Below are 26,909 nucleotides of genomic sequence, written 5' to 3'. Positions count from 1 at the left end.
CATCTTTTGAAATTATTTAAATTCCATACTCACTCATGATCATATAATTTATTAAAAATAAGTATATTATAATTTTATATTCATTTAAAATGTTTAATAGTCAAATTACAGATTTAGCCCCCCAATTTTGTTCTTATTACAATTTAATCCCTTAAACTTACTAATTAATTTTTTATGGCTACGGCAGAGGGCGGTGGTATAGATGAGCCAGAGAAATTAAAGGCCCTGGTGACACCAGCTGTATAATTAAATGTGATTGTAAATCGTGCCTTCAGTCAAAACTTAGAAGGTACCAAAAATTTTGTACACTTTCAAAGTGTGTATATCATCAAATATATATTTAAATTGATTTAATTTCATTTTGATTATAATTAAATAAATTTATTAAATTAAATACATTGAATTGGGTCAAATCAAATCTTAAATATACTATTCTAACAAATTTATAATAAAATATTAATATAAATTAGTAACAGTTTATTTTAATTATTTTGTTGATATTGTTTTTTTTTTTATTTTTTTAAATTGTATTATTGATCGGGCACGTGTCTCCAAAATTTTAGTGTCGTTTTTTATGAATGAATTAATTATTATACATGGAGAAAAGAAGAGGGTGGTTTCCAAAAAATTAAAATTTTATTTTTGTTTATAATTAATAAAGATGATCTAAATACACTTGTATAAAAAATAATAAAGCATGAATTAATTATTTGGGCCAAAAAATTGTTTATAGCCGAAAAACACACATGGGAAAGGGCAAAAAGGACCCAAAAAAATATTATATAATAACCATCCCATTCATAACTCTATATATATATATTTATATGTATGTACATGTATGGTATATGAGGGAAAGAAAAAAAAAAAAAAAAAGACAGAGACACGATGATAAAGTGGGTATTCTCACAGTTGCTGTTGCTTCTTCTGTTTCTTTCCAAGCATGGCTTCTCAAGACATATTGTCAAGAATCTACCGGGCTACTCCGGCCAACTCCCCTTCACTCTTGAAGCTGGGTGTGTCTCTCCCATACATGGATATGTAGATGTATGTAAATTTCTCTGCGGTATATGCGTGTATATATTGATTCATTTATGTACGGTAAACACAGATACATAAGCGTGGGGGATTCAGAGATTTTCTACACGTTTGTTGAATCTCAAGGAAATCCGAGAGAAGATCCGGTTATACTTTACTTGACGGGAGGTCCTGGTTGCTCCGGCTTCCATTCATTTTTCTACCAATCAGGTACCGTCTGATTTATTATATATTTATCTGGAAATGAAATATTCATGGAAGGATGTATTGGTAATTTTGGTCGCATGAATAATGAATGTCTCAACAACTCTTGCTTTTATATAATATTTAATTTGTTGGGTGAGAGTCGGCTATCTAATTATTTCCTTTTGTCAATTAATTAATTTATTTTTAAAAAAATAATCGAATTTCATTTGCAGGTCCTCTTCAGTTCACTACTTACATAGCCGATGGAGTGCCGGGGCTGTCCCTCTACCCTTATGCATGGACTAAGGTATATAAATAAATATTTACTCCTAAAAATATTGGTTGAAATTAACTTTTGAATTTTGCATTTTGGTAGTGTTTATGTTTGTGGGTTGAAGTTAATTTGTGCATTTTGGTAATATTTTATGTTTATGGATCATAATTGAATTTGTATGTTTATGTTTATGGATTGAAATTAAATTCTTGTATATTTTTGTGTTAGAAGATTGTATTATGTTTCGTACAATATATATATATATATATATAATGGTTGTTACATTAAAATATACAAGCTTGAATTCATTTCTTAAAAGGAAGTATAAATCAACAGACAAAGTCATTAATGGTAGGCATGTGTCTGTTGATAGTAACAAAGATTGGGAGAAATTAATTAATCAATTTATGACAAATGCTGGCAACAATTAAAAGCTGGTGGTTGTAGCCACTGGGAAACTGGTAAAAATTAATTAGTTTAAATTGTTGCATGTGAAGCTTTTTGTGTGTGTGTGTGCGTGTGTAGATACAACAATTTAATATTGGACATAAATCGATGAATATACAGATGGCAAGCATTATATATATTGATGCACCTGTTGGGGCTGGATTTTCCTACGTAAGAAATTCAGGAAAGCTGACTGTATCAGACTCTAAAGCAGGATATGAAATTCATATGTTTGCAAGGAAGGTACCCAACGTATACATATGTATTTTAAATCTATATGCTCTTTCCATACACACATATATTAAAATATCTATATCATCTAAAATCTGAATATATATTTATACTAATGCAGTGGTTCAGCGAACATCCAGAATTTAGTAAAAATTCTTTCTATATTCTTGGCGATTCTTACGCTGGCATGTACGCTCCATTGACTGCATCCCATATCGTCAATGGTGAGTTTAATACATACCCAATTTAATTTTTTTTTTTTAAAATTATATTAGAATTAAAATACATAAATACTAAAATTAGGATGAAGTATTAAATATATATATATATATATTAATTTTTTTGCAGGTAATAGAGCAGGATTATTGCCGCAGATAAACTTAGCTGTAAGGACTCAAACCACTTGAATTTCAGCTGTTAATTTTTTTTTTTTTATTAAGCATAAGTTGATGAAGATTAATTTGTTTGAAATGAGATTTAGGGAGTGGTGGGTGGATCTCCATTTACAGATGAGTTTCTTCATGCTAATGATAAAGTGGAAATGAGTCATCGATTAGGACTTATATCTGACGAAGTGTACGAGGTATAATATCATTATATATAATTACAATTAATTAATTAATTAATTTTAAATCATTAATTAAATTATCAATCTCTCTTCTTAGTTAAATCAAGATGTAGTTTTAAATTTAAACTGAAAATACTGTGATGGTTTTGACAGTCGGCCACAAAGAACTGCAACGGAGATTATGTTCATGTGGATTATTCATCCAACAGGCCATGTTTTGAAGATGTTAAGGCAGTCAATGAGGTATGTCCATATATATAGATATACACGTTTAAGTATTTGTGAGGTAATTTCATAATATTAAATAATTTAAATTATGGGGAACTTGCAGTCCATTGCTGACATAAATGTAGAGAACGTAGTGCTCCCGAACTGTTGGTTTTTAACATCAAAATCAAATCTTAAAGAAGCTCGAAGATTTCTCCAACAGAAACCCACCAATATTCTCCCTCCTCACAACTCCATTCTTGATCCAGATTTTTGTGCCGACACGGTATCTTCTTTCTTCTTCATATACATATACGTATACGTACACGTACACGTACACGTACACCTACGCTCACATAATCCTTTTGATTAAAAACATAACTTTGTTCTTAAAAAGTTGGTTTAAACTTGCAGATTCTTCTTCATGAACTGGCTCAAATGTGGGCGAACAATGAAAAAGTACAAGACGCTCTTCACGTTCGTAAAGTATGTGTTTTTCTTTTTTAATTAAGTATGTATACATATAGATATTAAAATAAATTCTGATGGGTATTGAAAATTTTTTGTAATGATGATCGTAGGGAAAAGTTAAAGAATGGATGAGGTGCAACATTACGTATATAACAGATGTATATAAGTATGATATTGAAAGTGTTGTTGATTACCATCGCAATCTTACCAAGGAAGGATTACGAGTTTTAATTTATGGGTAAACTTAACTACTAATTCCCATTATATATATATTTTTTAATATTTTAATTATGTGATTCGTTATTTACTTAAGTTTTTTTTTATATATATATTAATTTATAGTGGTGATCATGAAACACTCGTATCTTATTACTCTACTCTACAATGGATAAGAAGTCTTGATCTAACTCTTGAGAGTGCTTGGAGACCATGGTCCGTGGATGGTCAAACTGCTGGGTAAGTTTTTTTTTTTTTTTTGTTAATAACAATTTCTTAATTCTACCTCTTTATACTTAATTTTCATATTTTATATATATATATATATATGCATACTCTAAAGTTAGAAAATCACAATATGGTCGTTAAATCTTGAGAAATAAAAATTTTTAATTTGTGAAAGTACTAAAGTTAGCTCATGTACAACAGAAGTTTACATTATAATATCCTATAATAGTCATATTATATAAATAGTTGATTATATTCTTATATTTATACAGATACACATTGAAGTACAAAAATTCGGAATATCGCCTTACTTATGCTACCCTAAAAGTAAGAAAAACTTTCATTTTGTTTTTATTAATCTTTTATTTTATATTTATCCAAATTTTAGTATTTTATACATTATCTAATAAAGATAAAATAAGATTAATAAATGTTATGATTATTGTGTGTGTAGGGAGGAGGTCATTCTCCCACGGAGACAAATCGAAAAGATTGTTACGAAATGTTTGAAAGATGGATTCATTCTCGCCCGTTATAAAACATAATATCTATGAACCAAAATCTTTGGGAATTATTCAATGTTTTTGCCATATTGAGTAACTCACTTCATCTTTTTATTTTTTTTCCAATGTTCAAATATTGTCTTGTATCTCCATTTGTAAGGTCTAAAGATTTGACCATTGAGGGTGTTTTTTTCTTCTTCATTTTCTTAAATGCACTTTGATTTTTCTAATTACTAATTCTTAATTAATGACTTCAAACTAATATGCTTATAGATACATTCAAACACTAGTTAATATGTATGCCACACCTAAGATTTTTATATAACATGTTTATATATTGAAAATATATTTTGTAAATGTACTTTAATTTTTGAAAACTAAATGGTTACATAGATATAGATTTTCAGACAATTTAAATATGTTTAGACTCAAGTATATTCCATATTAGAAAAGAAAAAGTTATGTTGCTATGTGAACATTACTACCCTCCAATGCTAACATGATGTTCATTAAAAAAATATTAGCCTTATGTTTGATTAAAAACTAGTAAAGTAATAAAAAGATACATTATTTACATAATTAAAGATTATATGCATACATATTGTTATATATAGTTTATATACAAATAAAAGATTAATATAATGACATCTCCATACGTTAATTCAAGTCTGTGCTACGTTACAGGAGCATTTTGGATGGTCGAGAGAGTAAATGATTTTGCTAGAAGAAAAATTAACAAACTAACTATATATATACATATCTACACCAAAACTTTTGTAAATAAAGATATCAGCTTTTATGGGAATTTCGTAATATATATCTTACAAATATATATATATATATATATATATATGGCGCATATATAAGATATATATATTAGCAGTTGAGTTTTTTTTGAACAATGATTGTTAAAATAAGAAAATTATGATTATTTTTTCTTTATTCTGCTTTAGTTAGTAAGTGGTATTTGAAAGAAACGAGCAAACATGTTTTGAAGCAAGAAAATCAGTAACTCTTGCTTGTTTTGGTTAACAAAATAATGTGTTTTACTTGATTTTTTGTTGACAGCTTTTATTTACTATAGCAAAATATCTTGCCTTAAAAATGCTATATATATATGTAAGGCTGATGAACTATAAAATATTGAGTTCACATTTTCAGAAGCTGTCTCTCACTCTGTTGTATTCTCTTCTGCATTTTTTTGCTCTATTTTTTCTCACTGCAGACCCACACATTCAGATTTAAATTCCTGTATTATTCTCTCTCTGTTTTGAAATTACAAACATAAAAACAACAAGCTTTTGCCTCCAACAGTGGTATCAGAGCAGTATTCTTTAAGGGCCTTGAGTTATGAGTAATTCAAATGGCTTCAAATATCAACTTGCCAGCTCCACCAATATTTACAAGGGAGAATTATGATTATCGGGGAGTGAGAATGGAAGCTTATCTTCTTGCTTATGATCTGTGGAGTGTTGTGGATGAGGAGTATGTAAGAGTTCCACTACCCGAAAATCCACCTTACCACAGATTAGGCAAGATGCAAAAGGGTTCATGAGGAATTTTAAAGCTCTTTCAATTCTTCATTCTGCAGTGTCTGATGACATATTCCCAAGGTTGATGGCTTTCAAGACTACCAAGAAAGCTTGAGATTATTTGATGGAAGAATATGCTGGGAGTGCTAAAGTGAGAAGAGTACAATTGTTGACTCTGAAAAGAGAATTTGGGTTGTTGAGAATGCAGGGGAGATAGAGTATTAGAGAGTATTCTACGAGAGTTATAAATCTTGTTAATCAAATAAGGTTGCTTGGAGAAGAATTCAAAGATCAGAGAGTGGTTGAAAAAATGATGATCAGTCTCTCTGAAAAGTTTGAATCAAAGCTGTCTGTGATCGAATAAACATGCGATCTTGAGAAGTTTACTATTGCTAAACTATTCAACAAGTTACAGGTTTAGGAGCAGAAGTTTTCAATCAGAAATAATGAGATCACCGAAAATGTTTTTCAAGTAAGGTAGAATTACAAGTTTAGGAACTTGACTTCAAAAGATGAAGGTCAATCCTCGACAAATAAAGGGAAACAACCACAGAGTTTAGAAGATTCATCAGAAAAAGGAAAGTATCCTCCTTATGGAAGTTGTGGTAAATGTTGTTTTTTGGAAGTTGATAGAAACAGAAGAAGAAAAAGATGCAGAACGTAAACTTTTCTGCTAATTAAAAGCTATTAATTTTGATCAGCAACAGTACATATAAATAGCAAAACATAGAGGATAAAAACGTGGTCCTAGGATAAGGCTACAAACCAGGAACCATATTCTCAACAACCTAAAGACTAGGTCTGCTTTATTGACTGAGTCCAACAAGGAGAGAAAAAAATCATGTGCAGTTTAAAAACACTTTTTTGGAATTGTAAACACCAATTCTTTTCCTTAGAAGCTCGAACTTGCTGATGGGAAGAGGCTTTGTGAACAAGTCTGCTAGTTGATCTTCAGACTTGCAGTAAATTAGTGTCACCTCTCCATTTTGCTGCACCTCCCTCAAAAAATAGAGCTTGATGTTGAAATGCTTAGTTTTCCCATGAAACACTGGATTGTTTGAGATTGCAATGGCTGCTTGGTTGTCAACAAAAATCTTAGTGATTTCTTTCTGCTTTAAATCAAGGTCAATTAAAATCTTTCTCAGCCACATAGCTTGATTCACAGCAGCTATTGCAACAATAAATTCTGCTTCAGCCGTAGACTGAGCTACAGTTTCCTGTTTTTTAGAGCTTCAAGAGAAAACTCCTGAACCAAGTGTTAAGCAATAGCCTGAAGTACTTCTCATATCATCGATGGAACCTCCCCAGTCACTGTCTGAGAAACCAACCAGATTGAACTTCTTACTCCTTGTGAATTTAATGCCAAAATCATATGTGCCTTTGACATATCGAATCACTCTCTTAGCAGCCTTGAGATGTAATTCACTTGCACAATGCATAAATCGAGACAAAATGCTTAAAGCATTCAAAATGTCAGGTCGAGTTGCTGTGAGATACATCAAGCAACCAATTAAGCTTCTGAAATATACCTGATCAATTTTGTCAGTTCCATCTTCTTTACAGAGCTTTTCCTTTTGGTTCATAGGAGTACTCATTACTTTGCACTCTTCTAGCTTGAATTTTTTTAGAATCTGCTTGGCATATTTCTTCTGACAGATGAAGACTTCATGTTCATCTTGCTTTATTTCCATTCCAAGAAAGAAAGTCATCACATCGAGATCTGTCATCTCAAAAGCTTCCATCGTCTCTTGCTTAAACTTCTCCACCAGACTTGTGTTGCTCCCAGTTACAAGTAGATCATCCACGTATAATGAGATAATAAGAATATCAGCTTCATTATGTTTGACATACAGTGTTGAATCTGATAAGCTTTTACCAAATCCCAAGCTTTTTAAATGTTCATCAATTCTGTTATACCAAGCTCTTGGAGCTTGTTTCAAACCATAAAGAGCCTTCTTGAGAAGATATACCTTATCTTCTTCTCCTTTCTTCACAAAACCTTCCGGTTGCTCAACATAGATTTCCTCTTGTAAGAAACCGTTTAAGAAGGCTGATTTGACATCAAGTTGATATACTCTCCAATTCTTTTGAGCAACGACAACCAATATCAATCTAATGGTATCCAAGCGAGCGACTGGAGCAAAGGTATCTGAATAATCCACGCCACAAATTTGAGCATAACCTTTCACCACAAGTCTTGCTTTGTATTTGTTGATAGAACCATCAGCATTAAGTTTGGTTCTATACACCCATTTAACTCCAATCACCTTCCTTTCTTGAGGCCTTTCAACAAGAATTCACGTTTTATTCTTCTCTGTCATTGATAACTCCTCCTTCATTGCAGCAACCCAAATTTGATTGTTTATTGCATCCTCATAATCTGCAGGTTCACATACAGCAATATTGCAACTCTGATATATATCAGAAAGTAGCCTTGTACCACTCACCGGAACTTCATCTACCATGTTAGAGTGCCAATCTGCTATGCTTTGTTCTGTTGTATCTGAAATAGGGAGCTTGAGCATTGATTCATTTAAGGTTGGATACTTCTTCTCTGCATCATCCCAATTCCACTCTTCATCTTCCATAAAGTGCACATCTCTGCTTCTAATGATTTTTCCTGTTTGAGGTTGAAAAATTTTGTAGACTTTTGTAGTTGTGCTGTAGCCGATGAAGACACCGGGAAGTGCTCTTTTATCCAATTTATCTCTTTTTAGCTGAGGAACATGCGTGAAACCCAAACATCCAAATATTTTAAGGAAATTCAAAGATGATTTATAACCATACCATGCCTTGAAGGGTGTTTAATCCTTCACTGCTCTTGTGGGAAGCCTATTTTGAAGAAACAAAGCTGTACGAGCTGCTTCTACCCAGAACTGCTTGGGAAGATTCTTTTCATGTAGCATACATCTTGTCATCTCCAGAATGTATCTGTTTCTCCTTTCACTAACTCCGTTTTGTTGTGGAGTATAAGGAGCAATTAATTGATGTTCAATGCCAGCTTTCTCACAAAATAAGTTGAATGCCTCCGAGATGTACTCCTTGCCATTGTCTGACCTTAAAACCTGAATTTTGTTGCCACTTTGGTTTTCCACCATCTTCTTAAACTTCCAAAACACTCTAGCCACGTCTGACTTGAATTTCAAGAAGAAAATCCAACACATTCTTGTAAAGTCATCAATGAAAGTAATGTAATATCGATTACCTGCTAATGATGGAGTTCTTTGAGGTCTGAAGACATCTGTATGGATCAATTGTAATTTAAAAGTGGCTCTCCAGGTGGACTTGGGAAATGGTTTTCTGTTTTGCTTCCCATACTGACATGCTTTGCAGTTTGGAATGTGATCCTCGAATTCTGGAAGATCATTTCCCATCATCTTAGATTTCATTTGCAGCAACCCTTGATGATGATAATGCCCGAGCCTTTTATGCCAGACTTCTGTGATGTTTTCTTTTATTTGATAAGCAATCTGCTCTTCCTCCAATAGATTTAGAGCAAAGCTTTTCCCTTTCATCTTTACTTTAAAAATATTTCGGCCCTCTGCATCTTTAATCAAGCACATTCTGTCTTCAAAAATGACTTTGAAGCCTTTCTCGATCAGCAAGACCTACGCCTAGCTAATTTTGATCGATGTCAGGAACATAAAGCACATAAGTAATAAGCTTTATACATAAACAGCTGGCTATTGCAATCGTCCTTTTTCCTTTAACTGAGATGTACTCTCCATTGCTAATCCGTACTCTTGATATTTTTGTATTGTAAAACTGTTTAACTGATGTCAACTAGGCTCTAATACCAACTGTAATGGCCCCGAAAATAAAAATGAAATGTATGTATTAAAAAGTTCTAAATATGGAAGCGAAATAAAATTTTTGATTAATATCCCTTACACAATAAACGAAACATATTAAATGTATGAAAGAATAAATCAACTAAAGTAAATACTAGTAATGAATGCTATAAATAAATTTATGAAATCCTTAGTCATCTACTCGCCGTCTTCCTGCGGGACTGGCTCGGGAACCAAGTCCTCCTGATTTGAAATGGTTAAGTAAGGAATGAGCTACACTAGCCCAGTAAAGATATCATACTATCTCATCGCCACAGGAGTAAATGTTGGTAGAAAACAAAAACGACCAATGGAGCATAATTTATAACAAACTCATTTATCAATAATAAAAACCTTTACTGTCCACTTACCTCGGTGAGATTCATGAAAATAACTTATGAGAAACAATAACATCATAAACATCATAAGATCATGCACACTCTGTAACATAATACATATCATGCTTTTATATTTTAATCATCAGGTAACAAATTTCCTCTTTTATCAGCTTACTAGTATCCATGGGGATCCATAGGGGGTCCCTGCTACACGTGAACCATTCACATTAATAACTTAATTCCAAAGCCGTCCCTATACCCCGTCCGGTACGAGGGTGAAACGGGCCGTCCCCATACCCCGTCCGGTATGGGCACCAAAATATATAAGGTCTCCATACCCCGTCCGATATGAGAGACCACGTTTCTGGTAGGGTTCTCTACGGACCCGGTCCGTTCACCATCTCCCAGGATATCTAGTTAGGCTGTCGACATTATCCATTGATCAATTCACACACCTTTTTCCATTTTTCTTAATCTCAATTATCCAATCAAACATAAATACGTAAACCAGTAATGAACATCAAATAAGACAACAACGGATTCACAATAATTCAAACCATAATGAACGAAGCCGTGATTCATGCATACGAAACCCTAGAATAAACATATCAAATACCATAATACATTTAAAACTGTAAAATAGATCAAACAACAACTGGCCAAAAAATACATTAGATTCGGCCCATTAGCAATCTTAATTAATTATACACAATTCATGGAATACCGTTTATTCATTTATTGAGCTTTAATACTGTGATAGGAAATAGAGTGAGAGATCCTTACTTGTTTCGAAATCTGAAATCGGCTTTACACTGCGCTTACGGGCAGTCCCTAAATTCCCTAAATTTTTCTCCGGGAACTGAAACACACCTCCAGTACCTACACGTGTCCCTAAAAAAACTCAAAATCAGACCCAGGGCCTACTCGACCAATTTCAGAATTCCGGCACGGTGGCTCCGTCGTGCTCTGGCGATGGCACCGCTTCCCGCGGCGACGATTCACCTCGGGTTGGCCGTTTTCGGCCGAATTCGGCCAAACTTGCATTGGTTCCTGCGATAAAACAACCCTAGATCCCTCGGTGGGCCAAAAAATCATAAAAAACCGAGACTTACCGGCGGCAGCTTCTCCGGCGCAAGTAGCGATTTGATGTTTTGCTCTGGTCAACCTGTATAGAAAAGGACGGTGATTACAGTGGTGTAAAAATTGCATCAAACGGGAACTGGGAAGGGCCTCATCGGAGGCAAAAATCGAGAGAAGCCGCGGCGGCGCCGCTGGACTTCGGCGGTGTTTTCTGGCCAATTGGCCAATGGTTTGGCTCCGATTTGGCCATAGGCAGATTCAGTATCGAGTAACACCCCAAAAATACCTTTATTTTATTATCATTTTTTTTGGAATTGTATTTGATTTTTTGCTATTATTTTTATTTTAATTATTAATTAATTAAAAGGGTTATAATTTAATTTATTTTTATTTAATGGGAATAAAAATAATAATAATGATAAAAATGGGTAAAATTATTTTTGAAAATTAATTGAAAATAATTTTGTGAAAAAGGAGTGAAAATTTGGATTTTCGGGATGTTTTTGAAAGAAAAATAAAAAACCAGAAGTCAAAACGTAATTTAAAAAAGTTATACCACGTCAGCAGCCCAGTCAGCAGCCCCGGCCAACCAGGACACGTCGTGTGGCAAGGACGCTGACGCAGGAGGCCACGCGGGACAGAGCCTCGTGGGTGATCCGCCTGTACGCGATCGAACGATCCAAATCTAATGCATGCGGACGACCATGATCTCACGCGCACGGACGGCCCAGATCGCATCGCGATGGACGGTCCAGATTTATTTTCATTTTAATCGCGATCGGACGATCCAGATTAAATTGTGATAGACGGCTGAGATTAAAAGGGGAAGGTTATAAATAATCTCACCCATACCAAACCCCAAACCCTAGCCGCCAGTAATGATCTGTGGTTCGAAATTAATTGTGTGAATTAGGATTGATGAATATGCAGGTACTATGATTAAACTGACAACTTTCAATTATTCAATTTAGAAGACGAAAATGGAATATTTTCTTTGTTGCAGTGATTTGTGTGATCTTATTAAATTAGGAACTGTCAAGTCAATTAAAAAATCAGAAGATGATTGAGAGAAAATGCACAAGAAAGCTGTTGGAACTATTCAACAATGGGTGGATATCAATATCCATCACTATATAAGTAAAGAAGTTAATGCACATGATTTGTGAAAAAAAATTGGAGAATATGTACGAGAGGAAAAATATTCAAAAAAAAAGTTTTTATTATAAAAAAATTAGTGAATCTGAAGATGCAAGATGGACAGTCAACAACAAAAGACTTGAGTGAGTTCTAAGATATGATAACAATTGAATATTATGAAATTAACTCTAAATGATGAAATGTAGACATTATTACTTTTGAGTTCGTTGCCAGATAGTCAGAAAACTTTAGTGGTATCTCTTGGTAACTTTACTCCAGACAGTATTTTGTCTTCATTCATGGTAAAAAGTAGTCTCTATAATGAGGAGATTAGAAAGAAGGATGTGGACATTGATACCTCACAAGCGCTTGTTGCAGGGAGTAGGGGTAGAAGTGAAAGCAGAGATCCTAAATGATGCAATAAAGGAAAATTCAATTGTTATCATTGTGGTAAGGAATGACATATGAATGAAAACTGCAGAATTTGAAAAAGGAAATAGAATAATTAGAAAAAGATAGATCACCATAGAAACTCTAACTGATAATGAAGAACTAGTTATACTTTCTTTTATTGAGGATTATTATCATGTTATTGATCGTGATATTAAGTGGATTGTTGATTCAACAGTGTCCTACCATGTTACACTTATGATGGATGCCTTTACTATGTATAAAGTAGAAAACTTTGACAGAGTAAAGATGGATAATACTAATTATGTAGATATCATGGGTATTGGTGATATCTGTGTTCAGATAGATGTTGATTGTACATTGACTCTGAAAAATATGCGACATGTGCCTGATTTACGCATAAATATAATTTTCATACATTGTCTGAATCTTGATGGTTATGACAACTAATTTGGTAGTAGAAAATGAAAACTTATTAAAGGTTCAATTATATTTGCAAAGGGTAGACGGTGTTACACACTGTACAAGACTCAAATAAAGATAATTAGAGATACTCTAAATGCAGCATAAGAAGATGTTTTGCCAGATTTGTGGCATAGGAGGTTGACTGATATGAGTGAGAAAGGATTGCAGATTCTGATAAAGAAGTCTCTTCTTTCCTTTGCTAAATATACGAGTTTAAATTCTTGTGATGATTGTTGATATAGTAAACAACATAAAATTTCTTTTAGCAATTCTTTTGAAAGAAAAATGAATATACTTGAATTAGTCTATTATGATGTATGTGGTCCCATTGATGTAGAATTATTAGGTAGTAATAGATATTTTGTTACATTTAATGATGCTTCACGAAAAGTTTAAGTGTTTATTTTGAAAAAGAAAAGATCAGATTCTATAGTATTTCAAACAGTTCCATGCTATGGTAGAAAAAGAAAAATGAACACTTTTAAAGTATTTTCGCAGTGATAATGTTGGCGAATATACTTTAAAAAAATTTGATAATTATTATTTACAATACGAAATTAGACATGAAAAGACTGTTTTAGGTACTGCTCAACATAATAGTATTGCTAAAAGAACAAATAGAACAATCCTAGAGAATGTCAGATACTTGCTAAAAATGACTAATTTACAAAAACCATTTTGAGGTGAAACACTCTATACTGCTTGCTACTTCATGAATCGATATTCATCAACCCCTTTAGATCTTAATATTCCTCAGAGAGTATGGTATGAGAAGGATGTCAGTTATTCTCATTTGAAAGTTTTTGGCTGTAAGACATTTATGTATGTACCTAAAGAATAGAGACAAAAGCTTGATGACAGGACAATTTAATGTATTTTTCTGAATTATGGAGATACAAAATTTGAGTATAGGTTTTGAGATCCAGTGAAGAAGAAAGTTATCAGATCGAGAGATGTAATCTTTGATTAGCACAAGACCCTATTAGATTTTGAAATATCTGAGAAGACTACAAGTGAAAAGATTCATTTCCTGCGTTGATTCCTCCTACAATTAGAAATTTTAGTAATTAAGGAGATGAAAGTGATTATGTGTCAGCATCAGTAGATATAAATAATGATGTTGAGTTGAGGGGGCAACCCCCTCCAGCTCAGATTGTTAAAGAATCTCAAGTTAAAAGGTAAAGTAGAACACATTATTTATCTACCAGATATACAAATTTTGAGTATATTATAGTTATCAAAGAGGGAAAGCCAGAGAGCTTTCAAGAAGTGGAGAATTAGTAGATAAATGCAATGAAGCAGAATATGAGTTTTTTGAAGAAGATTCAGACTGATCTGGTTAACGTGGTGACCAAAATTTATGACAAACATTAATCCTGCACCAAGACAGGAGGATTGAGTGAAAATTGAGCAATAGATGAGTGGATACCTCCCATGGACTGGAGTGGGAGATTGTTAAGATTCAACCTTGTCACGCTCTGATGCTCGATATGAGGCGCAATTACTGCTCATGTCATTTTCATTTAGTGGGCTCACAAGATATATATATGCATAGCTCAAAATTTATAATATAATTTAACATCCCATATGATATAAATAGTAACTATATATACAAAACGTGATGTCAAAATTTAGATTTTAGCAAAACAAAAAGAAAATTTCTCGAATATGCACAAAATATACAAAATAAGAACTTTTTTTTATAGGTTTTACTCGACTGGCAGCGGTTTTGACTTTTCTTTTTTATTTGAAAAATATTAGGATAAAATTTAATGAGTTACATCAACTCAATAAGTATTTACGTCATTTTAACCCAGGTAAGATTTCATGCAGAACACACAGTATGAGATAAATGCAATAGTAATATTTCAATACAAAATTTATTTATTATTTTAACTACTTCACATGTTTCTAATTAAATTTCTGAATTCTCTCAAATATCATATACAATCCTCAAATGTATGTCTACATACTCTCAAAAGAATATAGAGACACTCGAATATCAATCATCATCTCGAAACATAATCACAAACACACGAAAGATCACATATACCATCGAAATATCATTTCTAAGGTTTCATCGCACGGTGCCATTTATGTCATTATCGAGGAGAGGTGAAATGGATCTCTCTATCGCATGGATAGCACACACACACAAATTTTACAATGGCCACAGCAGGTACATTTACTAGGTGACACGCACTCACAAGTATTTATCAACGTCTGGATCAGGTTTTAGACTCTATCCATGTATAGGTTCACCATGCCCGCTGAACTTTTGCCACATACACACACTCCTCTCCTCGATTCGGACTAAACGAAAGGTATTTCAGAGTTCCTACCCTATTCATTCACACCCTCTCATTTTCAGAATTCTTATTTTCTTCTTAATTTTAATTAAATGATCATTCCATAACTTCACTTATTTCTTTTCATTTCTTTCTTTACCTTTTTATTTTATTTCTTTTTCCTTTTTAAATTTTTACTTAATTGAGAATTTTCTTAATTTTTAATTTTGTATTTTATCAGTTCAAATAACTCTCAGTCTATTGGGTTTGCTTTCTAGTTTTATCTCCTCATAAGGTTCTAATTGCTTAGGTTTACTGATCATATTTTCGATTCTATTTTTCATAAAAAATTGAGTCAATGTCTGTTCAAATTTTAAAATTCATAAGTTTTATGAAATGAATACAACTTTTTGAAATTCAAACCCGGTTGAAATTTAGAAATACTTACTTTCATATGCGTCTTTTCGGATCCGCTCGAATGTCTAAATTTTTCTGTATACATGACATAAATTAATTAAAATACTTCGAAATACTAAAAATTAATTTAATCGAATTACGGATTCTAATGATTACCCAATGGAATACCCGAAATTATCAGGATTCGTACCTTAAAAATCTTTCGGCTTCCTACTGAGTGAATCAGATTTTTGTTTTTTGAGAAATACTTTTTAGCTTCCCGAATGGCAAATCAGAATCCCAAAAAGTGATTTGGGCCTCCATTCCTGCGGAAGACCCTTCGGCTTCCATGGTGGGTGGGTTTTTCCCATTCCTGAGGAAACCTCCTCGTTTCCCACGTGAGTGGTGACCCGGCTAAGCTCACGCGGCCAGCCTGACACCATCCTTGCTCCACCGCTGCTCAACAACCACCAAAAATATAAAAACGCTTTACCTTTCTGGCGTGGCGCGATTCAGCCTCGGTTTGGCTCTCGGTGGTCTCTTTTCGGCCACCCTGCAGCTCCCTAGCTTGCTTGAAGTTTGGATGGTGATTTCTCAAACCTACAAGTTGATTAGTAAGCAAAGTAAAAGAATCTAACTAAATAAGAAGAGAAGAACGAAAAAAAGACGAAACTTACCTTTACTTGCGTTGGTCTTTGCCTTTGCACTGTGTCTCGGTCGTTTTCCTTCCCTTCTTCTTCTTTTCGGCTTCAAACTCAATGATTGGCTCCTCTCTCTTTTCCCCCTCTCTTTTTTGACTATCCTTCAAAATGAAAAAAAAATCCTAATTTTCTGGCTTTTATACCCATTTGTCATAATTGTTGGATCTTCATGACTCGATCTAAACCGTTCGTTTTTTTTTAAATCTTCTCCATCCGATCTCCTCCAACAGTCTGATCTAAGTCGTTCATTTTTCTGATTTCCTTTGCCCCTTTCCACTTCCCCTTATTTATATTTTTGTCCATCTTTTTCTTTCATATTTTCATTTAAATTCTAATTCTAATTTTATTTTTTATTTACATTTATTTTTTTCTCATTTTTTTAGGTAGATATTACAAACCTATTGAAAAAAAAGAGTATATTAGTAATTTAAAAAGAACAAAAAAAAAAAAAAGAATTAGGGTTGCAACTCATACATGTATATATATTAATGTATGTTGCAAGATCAAGAAAAATAAGAGAAGAAAAAATTCATAAAAAGAGTGGTGGTGCGGAAGAAAGAGGGAGAGAAGAAAAAAAACAGAGAAGGAAGAGAAGAGAAAAAGTAAGAGTATATATATATATATACATCATCATCTACATAGCTATTTCATCTTTTTAAGAGAATGTTAATTTAATTTAAATTTTTTTCTTTTAAGTTCTGCACAAAAATAAGTTATTCTTTTTGTTTTGGATTTAATAATTAGTGGATTATCTTGTATTTAATTTAGAATTTAATCCGTAATTTTTTCTTTCATGCTGAATGATTTTTCACATAAAATCCCGTGTCTATTTAATTTTGGGGTTATTATTTACTTATTAATTTTTGTTCGATTGTGCATTAGTTTAATTTGGAATTATTATCATTAGTTCTAATTAATTAATTTGAGATTGTCTTAATTTATACAATTAATTATAGTCTTTAACAATATCATGTAATTAGAATTGTTGTTGGAAAGAGGGAGGATTTGGGACATAATCATTCATCTTTCATGATCCATCATCCATCTGAACCATATTGTTGTTCCTTTCATTAAACCTCCATATAGCAGGAACTCCATATTCATCCTTCAGACCATCCAAAGTTCTGTGTACCAGTGAAATAATCATGATCCACTACCATCATAAATTCCCAATTCTCCTGCAACCCTGCAATTCCATGGAGGTAAACATCCAAAACGTGTAATCTAATATTTGACTTCAGATAATGTGACTTGATCATGTTGATCTTCAATTCTTCTCCAAGATTGACGTATCCCATTCTAGACGTGGATACAATGGAACATTATCCAACATATCCGTTATGCGTAGGATATGAAGATTATCGAGTCCGGAAATCACCTTTTTTAGACCTGCATCGCCAATACAAGGACTAGCAAATGCAAAAGCAGTGATCATACAAGTCCCCCTACTGGCTTAGTATTATATCCATTAGCAACAATGTCAATTGCTGTTAGAGTAGCAAGTGATCCTCCTAAACTAATTCTACTGATAGATATGCTAATTTCTTCATCTTTATACTTTTCCACCTGTTTCTTAACTTCTTCCGAAATCTAGGAGTCAAAGCCAGAAAACAAAGTCACAATAATCTAGTAAATGGAAGTTAAACTAGAATTCACATATAAGCCTAAAGAGGCAACATTTGTCAAACATGGTGATACAGATATTGAAGGAAAAACAGAAGTATGATTAATTAATTATTTGATCTCTAGCACTGGTCTTACTGAAAGGAGTGTCTTGGCTGCTTGCTGTGTAGATGGAGTAAAACCCAGATTGAATTTTAGGGTTATTGTCTTTCCCAACTAGATTCTTGGCTAAAACAAGATCACTCTCTAAGTCTTTTTTTCACTCTGACTGAGTCATGGTTCCTCTCCAACAAATCAAAATATCTCTCCTTCCTAACACATTCTTGCCCTCATTAGTAGTCACGGCCACATATCCCATCCAAACAGACTTCTTTTCTTCTTTGGTTTCTTCAAGTGCATAAAAGAAGCTGGTAACAAGATACTTGTATGGATTGCCATTTAGGAGCCAGAGATTAGTGAAGAAATTCTCCAGTGGGTAAGGGCTATGTCCATAACCTTTGGATGCTTTTCTATAATTGAAAGCAAACTCAGCAGCTGCTGCTCTTTCACCATAGTGGAATGGAAAGAATAACGGCGAAGATTAAGATTTAATGGGCTTAGCAAACCTTTCCAGTTATTCTCCCCGCTCAAATCTTTCCAATTTTTTGCTATGCTACCCATTATTAAAACTTCTTTTACCTGCAACCAAGATTCAATATACATATTGTTAATATACTAAGCCTTGAATAACATAAAGATGCTGATCCCGTGGAATCATGTTAATCGACAAACTATAACATTCTCTTCCTTATCTTTTGGAACGAAAAAATATTTGAAAAATTAACTGGAAATGAAACCATTTGCGGGCATTTAAACTAAAGTTTTACCTTTGAGCTAATGAAACTTTTATCTAAAATGACCAGTACTTTGACTGGCGTACTAAGGTTTTTGCACTTGAAAGTTCAGAGGAGAGATTTGCGAAAAAATAAGGAGGACTAATTTACGGAATGACTGACTGTGGATTGCCAAAGATTGCAACATTTGAGAGAGAGTTTGAAGAGGAAGAGAGAGACAGAAAGTGTATTTAAAAAAAAAACTTCTAATCATTGAATTAACTATTCGCGAAGGGTTTAAAAGATAGTTCGTTTTTTTAATAGTTAGTTAATAAATGTGGAAATTACTGTTGGGTGTAATTATTGCAAGGGTAAACACTTATGTGATAACAAAGAGCAGATACGAAGACTTTTTCTTACAAATGGAATTTAATATGTGAAGTAGATTCTTAGCCTCTCCATCACGTTCTTCACGTCTCTGTATAGTCATATATATATATACATACATTTATATAATATTGCAGTCGGGGGTCATAAGGTGCTTAAAATGAAGAATCGTGCTTAATGAGGAAGCAGAAGATTCTGCCCAAAAAAATATTATGATTTGCACGCTCATGTCAATCATTTAATAATCATCATTAAAGCTATAATATATATATATATATATTATAGCTTTAATAACCATTCCATTTATAGCTATATACATATATATATATGTATGTATGTTTGAGATAGGAGGATGAGGGTACAGAGACTAATAAGAAAATTCTAAATACATGTTAATTTATTGGCACAATTATAATTAGTAGAATTAATTATAATCAACAAACATAATAGATTTAATTTATGAATTATAATTACTAACAAACCAAATAATATATAGAGATTATAATTTATGAAATTCAACTATTAACAACTAATTAATTATATTCTCAAAATTGCTGATGCTGCTTCTGTTTCTATCCAAACATGGCTTCTCAAGAGAAATACATGTATATATATACATTGCAGAAAACAGAAGCAGTATAAATATATACATGTATAGTATATGAGAAAAACAGAGACATGATTTGTAAAGTGGGTATTCTCACAATTGCTGCTGCTGCTTCTGTTTCTATCCAAACATGGCTTCTCAAGACATATTGTCAAGAATCTATCGGGCTACTCCGGCCAACTCCCTTTCACTCTTGAAACTGGGTATGTAACTATACATATATATAATTTATCTGTTATATATATACATGTATTGATTCCTTTATGTATGATAAGACAGATACATAAGTGTGGGGGGCTCAGAGATCTTCTACACATTTGTTGAATCTCAAAGTAACCGGAAAGAAGATCCGGTTATACTTTACTTGACCGGAGGTCCTGGTTGCTCGGGTTTCAATGGATTTTTCTACCAATATGGCGCCTTCCATTTCCTCCTTTTTTTTTAAAGTTCCTTTTTATTATAAATGCATTAATTAACAATGTGTAGGAAATTATTTTTAATGAATTAATTTATACATTTTAAATAATTAAATAGGTAGTTTATTAGCGAGCCAGGTGTCCTTTTTACAGCTGTGTATGGGAGTCCCCATTTACAGAAGCATTGCCACTTATAGTCTCATCTATCTTAGCTTAGTAGTATGATCAAGGAACCTTGGCTACTCGCAGGGGACTTCAACACGATTGTTGAGGCATCTGACAGACAGGGCGAAGCCATTAGTGGTAGTGGTGGGTCCTCACTATTCTCCCAGTTTATTGGCAACAATAGCCTCTCTCAGCTCGACTTCATGGGACCTAAGTTCACTTGGTGGAGAACTCTCCTCCAACGCCTTGATCGAGCCCTCGTTAACTCCTCATGGCTTGACAGGTTTCTGAACTCTTTCGTACAACACCTTCCTAAGATCTAGTCTGATCACAGACCTCTTCTCATCTGTTCTAGGATGCCCCATATGCGGAGCTCCTCGTTCTCCTGCTTCTTTACCACCTGGCTTACACACCCCGGGTTTCCCACTTTTGTTAAAAGAAGATGGGAAGGAGGCGCCTTATTCCAAGCCACTGTGGAAAACTTCTCGAACCACACTAAGACCTGGAACACTATGGTATTCGATAATATTTTATGTAGGAAGAGGCTGCTAATGGCCCGTATCAACTATGCCCAGAAGGCTCTTGAATCATCCTCTTCTGAGTATCTGAGTAGGCTTGAGGCATCTCTTCGTCATGAGCTCGAGGTGCTTCTTTTACAAGAGAAAATCTATTGGATGCAGAAGTCACGGTGTGAGTTTATCTCTCTGGGGGATAAGAATACTGCTTACTACCATGTGCGCACGATGGCTCGACAGCAACACAGTAGGATCCTTAAGCTCTTGGACAAAATGGGGAATTGGATTTCAGATGATAGTCAATTTATTCACATGGCCATTGAGTTCTTCCAACAGCTGTATTATGAGGAGGCTCCTAATAGGCATGTTTTCGTTGCTCGGGGTAGGTTCTTCGCTCTCAGCTTTGACACTATCACCGACCTGAGTAAGCCTGTCACTAAGGAGGAGATCTGGGGGGCTCTTTTTGACATGAAACCTCTCAAGGTGTCTAGGCCGGACGGTTTGTATGCTGCCTTCTTCCAACACTATTGGGATGTTATTTACGACTCGGTCTGTGCCATGGCTACTAGGATTTTTCAAGGCAGGGAGCTAGAGCCTGGTCAGAAAAAAACCTTAATTACTCTGATTTGTAAAGTGGACAGTCTTAAGTCTATAAAAGAGTTTCGGCCCATAAGTTTACTCAATGTCTAATATAAACTTATCACCAAGATCATCGCTAACAAACTCAAGAAAATTATGCTTAGTCTAATTAGTGAAACGCAAGTAAGCTTCGTTGAAGGCTGGAGTATCTCGGATAATATTATTATAGCCTAGGAGGTTATTTACTCGATGAAGTGCAAGAAAGGCGAGATTGGTTGGATGGTGATTAAAGTGGATCTGGAGAAGGCTTATGACAGGCTCAGTTGGGGGTTCATTGAGGAAACTCTTCATGATGTTTGCATCTGCCGTATTATGATTCCGATCATTATGCATTGCATCAGTTCCGGCTCCATACAGCTTATTTGGAACGATGCAGCCATTATGAAGTTTACCCCCTCATGGGGCATCCGGTAGGGTGACCCCCTCTCGCTGAATATCTTTGTGCTGTGTATGGAGCGTTTGTCTCAATACATTAATTAGTTAGTCCGTCATGACAATTGGGGGCCGATTACTCTGAGCATGGGAAGTCCCCAGCTCTCGCACCTGTTCTTTATAGATGATCTGATTCTTTTTAGTGAGGCCTCCAATAATCAGGTATACCTAATTAAGAGGGTGTTTGATTAGTTCTGTCGGAGTTCCGACCATAAAATCAACATGTCCAAGACACGCATCTTTTCTCCCACAATGTTGCTGATAGGGTGGCCTCCTGTATTAGTTCCACTTTTGGGTTCCAGGTTTCCAATAACTTGGGTACATTCCTGGGGGTTCCTCTCTTGCATGGCAGGGTTACTAAAGATACCTACATGTATATTTTAAACATGTATGTAGGAGGCTTTCTGGGTAGAAGGTCATCAACTTATCTATGGCTGATAAATTGACCCTCGTCAAGCCTATGCTCATGGCGATCCCAACCTATGTTATGCAAACTGCCTCACTCCTTAGCTCTTTATCTGATCAGATTGATCAGTTAGTGCATGACTTTATTTGGGACTACTTCATCGGTGTGAGGAAGACGAGTCTCATTAACTGGCATGAGATGTGACAACCCATCACGCATGGGAGCGATGACATCATGAATCTTAGGAACCTCAATAAAGCCTTCCTCATGAAAGTTTGTTTTAATATTATTACTAAGTCGTACCTTCTTTGGGTCAAGGTCCTGTGGTATAAATATAAGTGGAACCTCTCTTATATGGAGACCGAATAATTTGGCCCTTACTCCCACCTATGGAGGAAGTTAAGTGGTGTCTGGGAGGATGTTCACTTAGGGTTGGCTTGGCATATCAAGGATGACGTGATGGTGCAATTTTGGGACGACAATTGGTTGGGTGGCTGCGGGCCACTCAAACTCCTTGCCTACCAACCCTTTGATGACTTTAGCAAAACTCAAACGGTTAGGGATTTGGTCACTCGAAATGGTCAATAGAATTAGCATTGGTTACAAAATAAGCTCCCAACTAGGATTTTTCTACATCTAGCCACAGTAAGGGTTCCGCATGAGGGCTTCAATTCTAATGTGCCCTATTGGGGTGTATCTGCGGATGGTAAGTTTTTTGTCAAAACCGCTTATCATATAATTACTGACATTTCTTCTCTTTTTGCAGATAAAAGATGGAGCCTCGCGTGGAGTTGGCTGGAAACACAGTGTATTCGGCATTTCTTGTGGCTACTTCTTAGGAAAGGGCTTCTTACTGGTACGGAGAGGGTCCGACAGCATATGGCGGATGACCTGTGTTGCATGGTGTGTGGTCCTGGCATTGAGGACGTCAACCATGTTATGAGGAAGTGTCATCAAGCGCAGGCTCTTAGCAGAAGATTATTCCGTGCACCACCGCCCGCACCTTCTTTAGCATGACTTTTGACGAGTGGCTCTGCACCAATTTATAGAATCAGCACAGTTAATGCTCTTCCTTCCAGGACTAGAGAACGATCTTTGGCATCATTTGCTGGTTATTTTGGAAGCAACAGAATGCCCTGGTTTTCAATGATCATATCGCTCAGTGTGGATGAGCTGAGACAAGATATTTTCAGGATGACAGAATATACTTTTCAGGCCTCCAGCTTTAGCTCTAAGCTGTAAAACCGCCCTCACCAAAAGAACGCGAGGCTAATCAATTAGCATCCACCAACCCTAGACTGGATTAAGATCAACACGGATGGAGCCCTCTACGAGAATAGTGACATTGCTTGTGCTGGGGCTTTGGGTAGGGATTGTGGGGGGCATTGGCTCGGCAGCCGGATATGAAAAATTAGGTCTTGTTCGATTCTTCAAGCAGAGCTTCAGGGCGCCTTGGAGGGCCTTGAGCTTGCTTGAAATCTCGAATCACGCCGTGTTATCCTGTAGATGGATAGTGCCCACGTTGTCCAACTTTTAAATAAAATGATCAATAATAAAACGGTAGATACAAATGCAAACTCTAGTCTCCCACTTGTAATCAGGAATTGGCTTATGAAAAATTTAATTGTTGAGGTACAATATACATACTGGGAGGGTAACAGAAGCACTGATTACTTGGCGAACCTAACGTATGATGGACTCATGAGGGGTCATTCCTTATTGCAACCCCTTCCTGAGCTCCTGAGCATCTTCCGTGAGGATATACTTGGTGTTTCTAGACTCAGATTATGTAATGGTCATGTTAGATTGTTTTTATTAACTCTTTTGTTACTTTCTCTTTGTATCCAAAAAAAAAATACGTAGCTTATTAAATAAAATTTCATTTGCAGGTCCTTTGCAGTTCACTACTTATATGGTGGATGGAGTGCCAAAGCTGTCCCTCTACCCTTATACATGGAAAAATGTAAATATATATTCACTCCTAAAAATATGGATTAAAATTAGATTGCGTAAAATTAATGTGGGATAGATAACGATATAAACTTCCATTATGATTTGAAAAGACTTCTGGATCATTAATAACAGTGACTATATATATATATATATGTATATACATGCAACATTTTGATATTAGACGTAAAACGATGAATTTAATAGATGGCGAGTATTATATACACGGATGATCCTGTTGGGAGTGGATTTTCCTTCCTTAGAAATTCAGGAAAGCTGAGTGTATCAAACTCAAAAGCAGGATGTGAAATTCATATATTTGCAAGGAAGGTAATACAAACACTCGGACATTTTATATGTATTTCTACATGATCTCTCCCATACAAACATATAAATATATCATTCAAAGCAAGTAATAAACGATTTATTTTATTTTTCTCAAATTAAGCTGCTAGAAATCTCACAAATATATATATATATATATATTCAATGTCAATATTTTATTTATTTATCTACAAAAAGATTAGGAAATGTAGATATTATCTAAAAATTGAATATTTAATGCAGTGGCTTAATGAACACCTAAAATTTAGTAAAAACTCATTCTATGTTCTTGGTGATTCTTATGGATAAACAGTGAGTCTTATTTTTTTTATAAATATGGTTTATATTTAAATTAAATAATATAATTTTTTCAATAGATAGATATAACAGATTAATACTTAAACTTTTCCTATTTAAAATGAGATTAGGGAGTTGTGGGTGGATCTCCATTTACAGGACTTGTATCAGACGAACTGTATGAGATATAATATTATTTATATGATTATTAATAGTTTAATATATTTTCATTAATTTCTCTCAATTAAATCAAAGATATGTTTAGTGTAAACTAAAAATATTGTGATGGTTTGACAGTCGGCCACAAAGAACTGCAATGGAGATTATGTTCATGTGGATTATTCATCCAGCAGGGCATGTTTTGAATATGTCAAGGCAGTCAATAAGGTATGTCCATATATATATATATATATACATATATATACACGTTTAAGTATTTGTGAGGTAATTGCATAATATTAAATAATTTACTTTCTGAAATAAGTGTAGAGAACGTAGTGCTCCCAAACTGTCGGTTTTTTACATCAAAATCAAATTTTAAAGAAGCTCGAAGATTTATTCTACAGAACCCAACCAATATTCTCCCTCTTCAAAATTCCATTCTTGATCCAGATTATTGTGCTAACATCGTATCTCTGTTCTTCTTCATATATATGTATGTATACATACATACATACAGACATACCCATATAATCACTTTGATTAAAAACATAATATTTTGTTCTAAAAAATTGATTTCAATTTGCAGATTCTTCTTCATGAACTCGTGACAATGTGGGCAAATAATAAAAAAGTACATGACGCTATTCACGTACGTGAAGTATGTGAATTTTTTTAATTAAATGTGTGTGTGTGGGTATACATATATACATTATAAAATCTTTTATGATTAATCCTGATGGGTATTGATAAATTTTTGTAATGGCGAGCATAGAGAAAAAAGTTGAAGAATGAACGAGGTGAAATATTACGTATATAAACGATGTATATAAGTATGATATTAAAAGAATTGTTGACTACTATCGTAATCTTATAAAGGAAGGCTTACAAGTTTTAATTTATGGGTAAATTTAATTATTAATTCTCATCATTTTCTTTTTTATATCTTATTGAAAGGCTTTTTTTTTTTTTAATATTTCTACTATTTGATTGGTTATTTATTTAAAGTGTTTATATTTTAAAAATATTTTATAGCAGCAATCACGAATTGATTGTATAGCATTACTCTACTTTACAATGAACAAAATGTCTTTATATATCTCTTGAAAGTGCTTGGAGACCATGGTTGGTGGATGGTCAAACTGCATGGTGAGTTCATATTTAATCTATAAAATTTTATATTTAATTTTAATTATATATAGTCTAAAACTACAAAAATCGTAAAATGGTTATTAAATTTTGAGAAGTAGGAATTTTTACTTTTAAATAGAACTAAGCAATTTTAGTCCAAAAAAAATAGTGGAAGTTGTGAAATTAGGTCAAATACAATAAAATATAACTTCATATAATAAGCATATTTTATAAATAATTGATTATACTCTTATATTTATATAGGTACAATGTGAAGTATAAAAATTCGGATATCACCTTACTTATACTATTCTAAAAATAAAATGAAACTAATAAATATTGTAATTGTATTGTTACAAAATGTTTGAAAGATAGATTAATTCTCGTCCTTTATAAACACAATATCTAAGTACTAAAGCTATTGAGATTATTCAATCTTTTTTTTTCCATATTTAGTGACTTGATTATCTTTTTCTTTTTAGTATTTTAATGTTGAAATATT

At 33.9% G+C, this 26,909-nt stretch overlaps 2 protein-coding genes across 2 annotated transcripts; both read left to right on the top strand.

The window, feature by feature from the left end:
* The first annotated feature begins 833 nt into the window (after positions 1–833).
* LOC110816163 (serine carboxypeptidase-like 13) lies at positions 834–4,596 on the top strand. Its single transcript, XM_022044222.2, has 14 exons — positions 834–1,013; positions 1,109–1,245; positions 1,455–1,528; positions 2,063–2,185; positions 2,295–2,397; positions 2,522–2,559; positions 2,655–2,756; positions 2,895–2,984; positions 3,073–3,234; positions 3,363–3,434; positions 3,530–3,657; positions 3,762–3,875; positions 4,136–4,190; positions 4,318–4,596. The coding sequence occupies exons 1-14, from the start codon at positions 886–888 to the stop codon at positions 4,399–4,401; spliced, it is 1,410 nt and encodes a 469-aa protein (XP_021899914.1). The 5' UTR covers positions 834–885; the 3' UTR covers positions 4,402–4,596.
* Positions 4,597–20,610: 16,014 nt separating this feature from the next.
* LOC148253257 (uncharacterized) lies at positions 20,611–22,024 on the top strand. Its single transcript, XM_088222367.1, has 3 exons — positions 20,611–20,837; positions 21,093–21,667; positions 21,966–22,024. The coding sequence occupies exons 1-3, from the start codon at positions 20,611–20,613 to the stop codon at positions 22,022–22,024; spliced, it is 861 nt and encodes a 286-aa protein (XP_088078493.1).
* Positions 22,025–26,909: the final 4,885 nt, after the last annotated feature.

Source organism: Carica papaya, chromosome 6 (assembly GCF_054855325.1).
Source record: "Carica papaya isolate Zhongbai chromosome 6, ASM5485532v1, whole genome shotgun sequence".
In the NCBI taxonomy this organism is placed as follows: Eukaryota; Viridiplantae; Streptophyta; class Magnoliopsida; order Brassicales; family Caricaceae; genus Carica; species Carica papaya.
The sequence above is the reverse complement of the archived record's forward strand: the minus strand, read 5'-3'. Positions and strand labels throughout refer to the sequence as shown.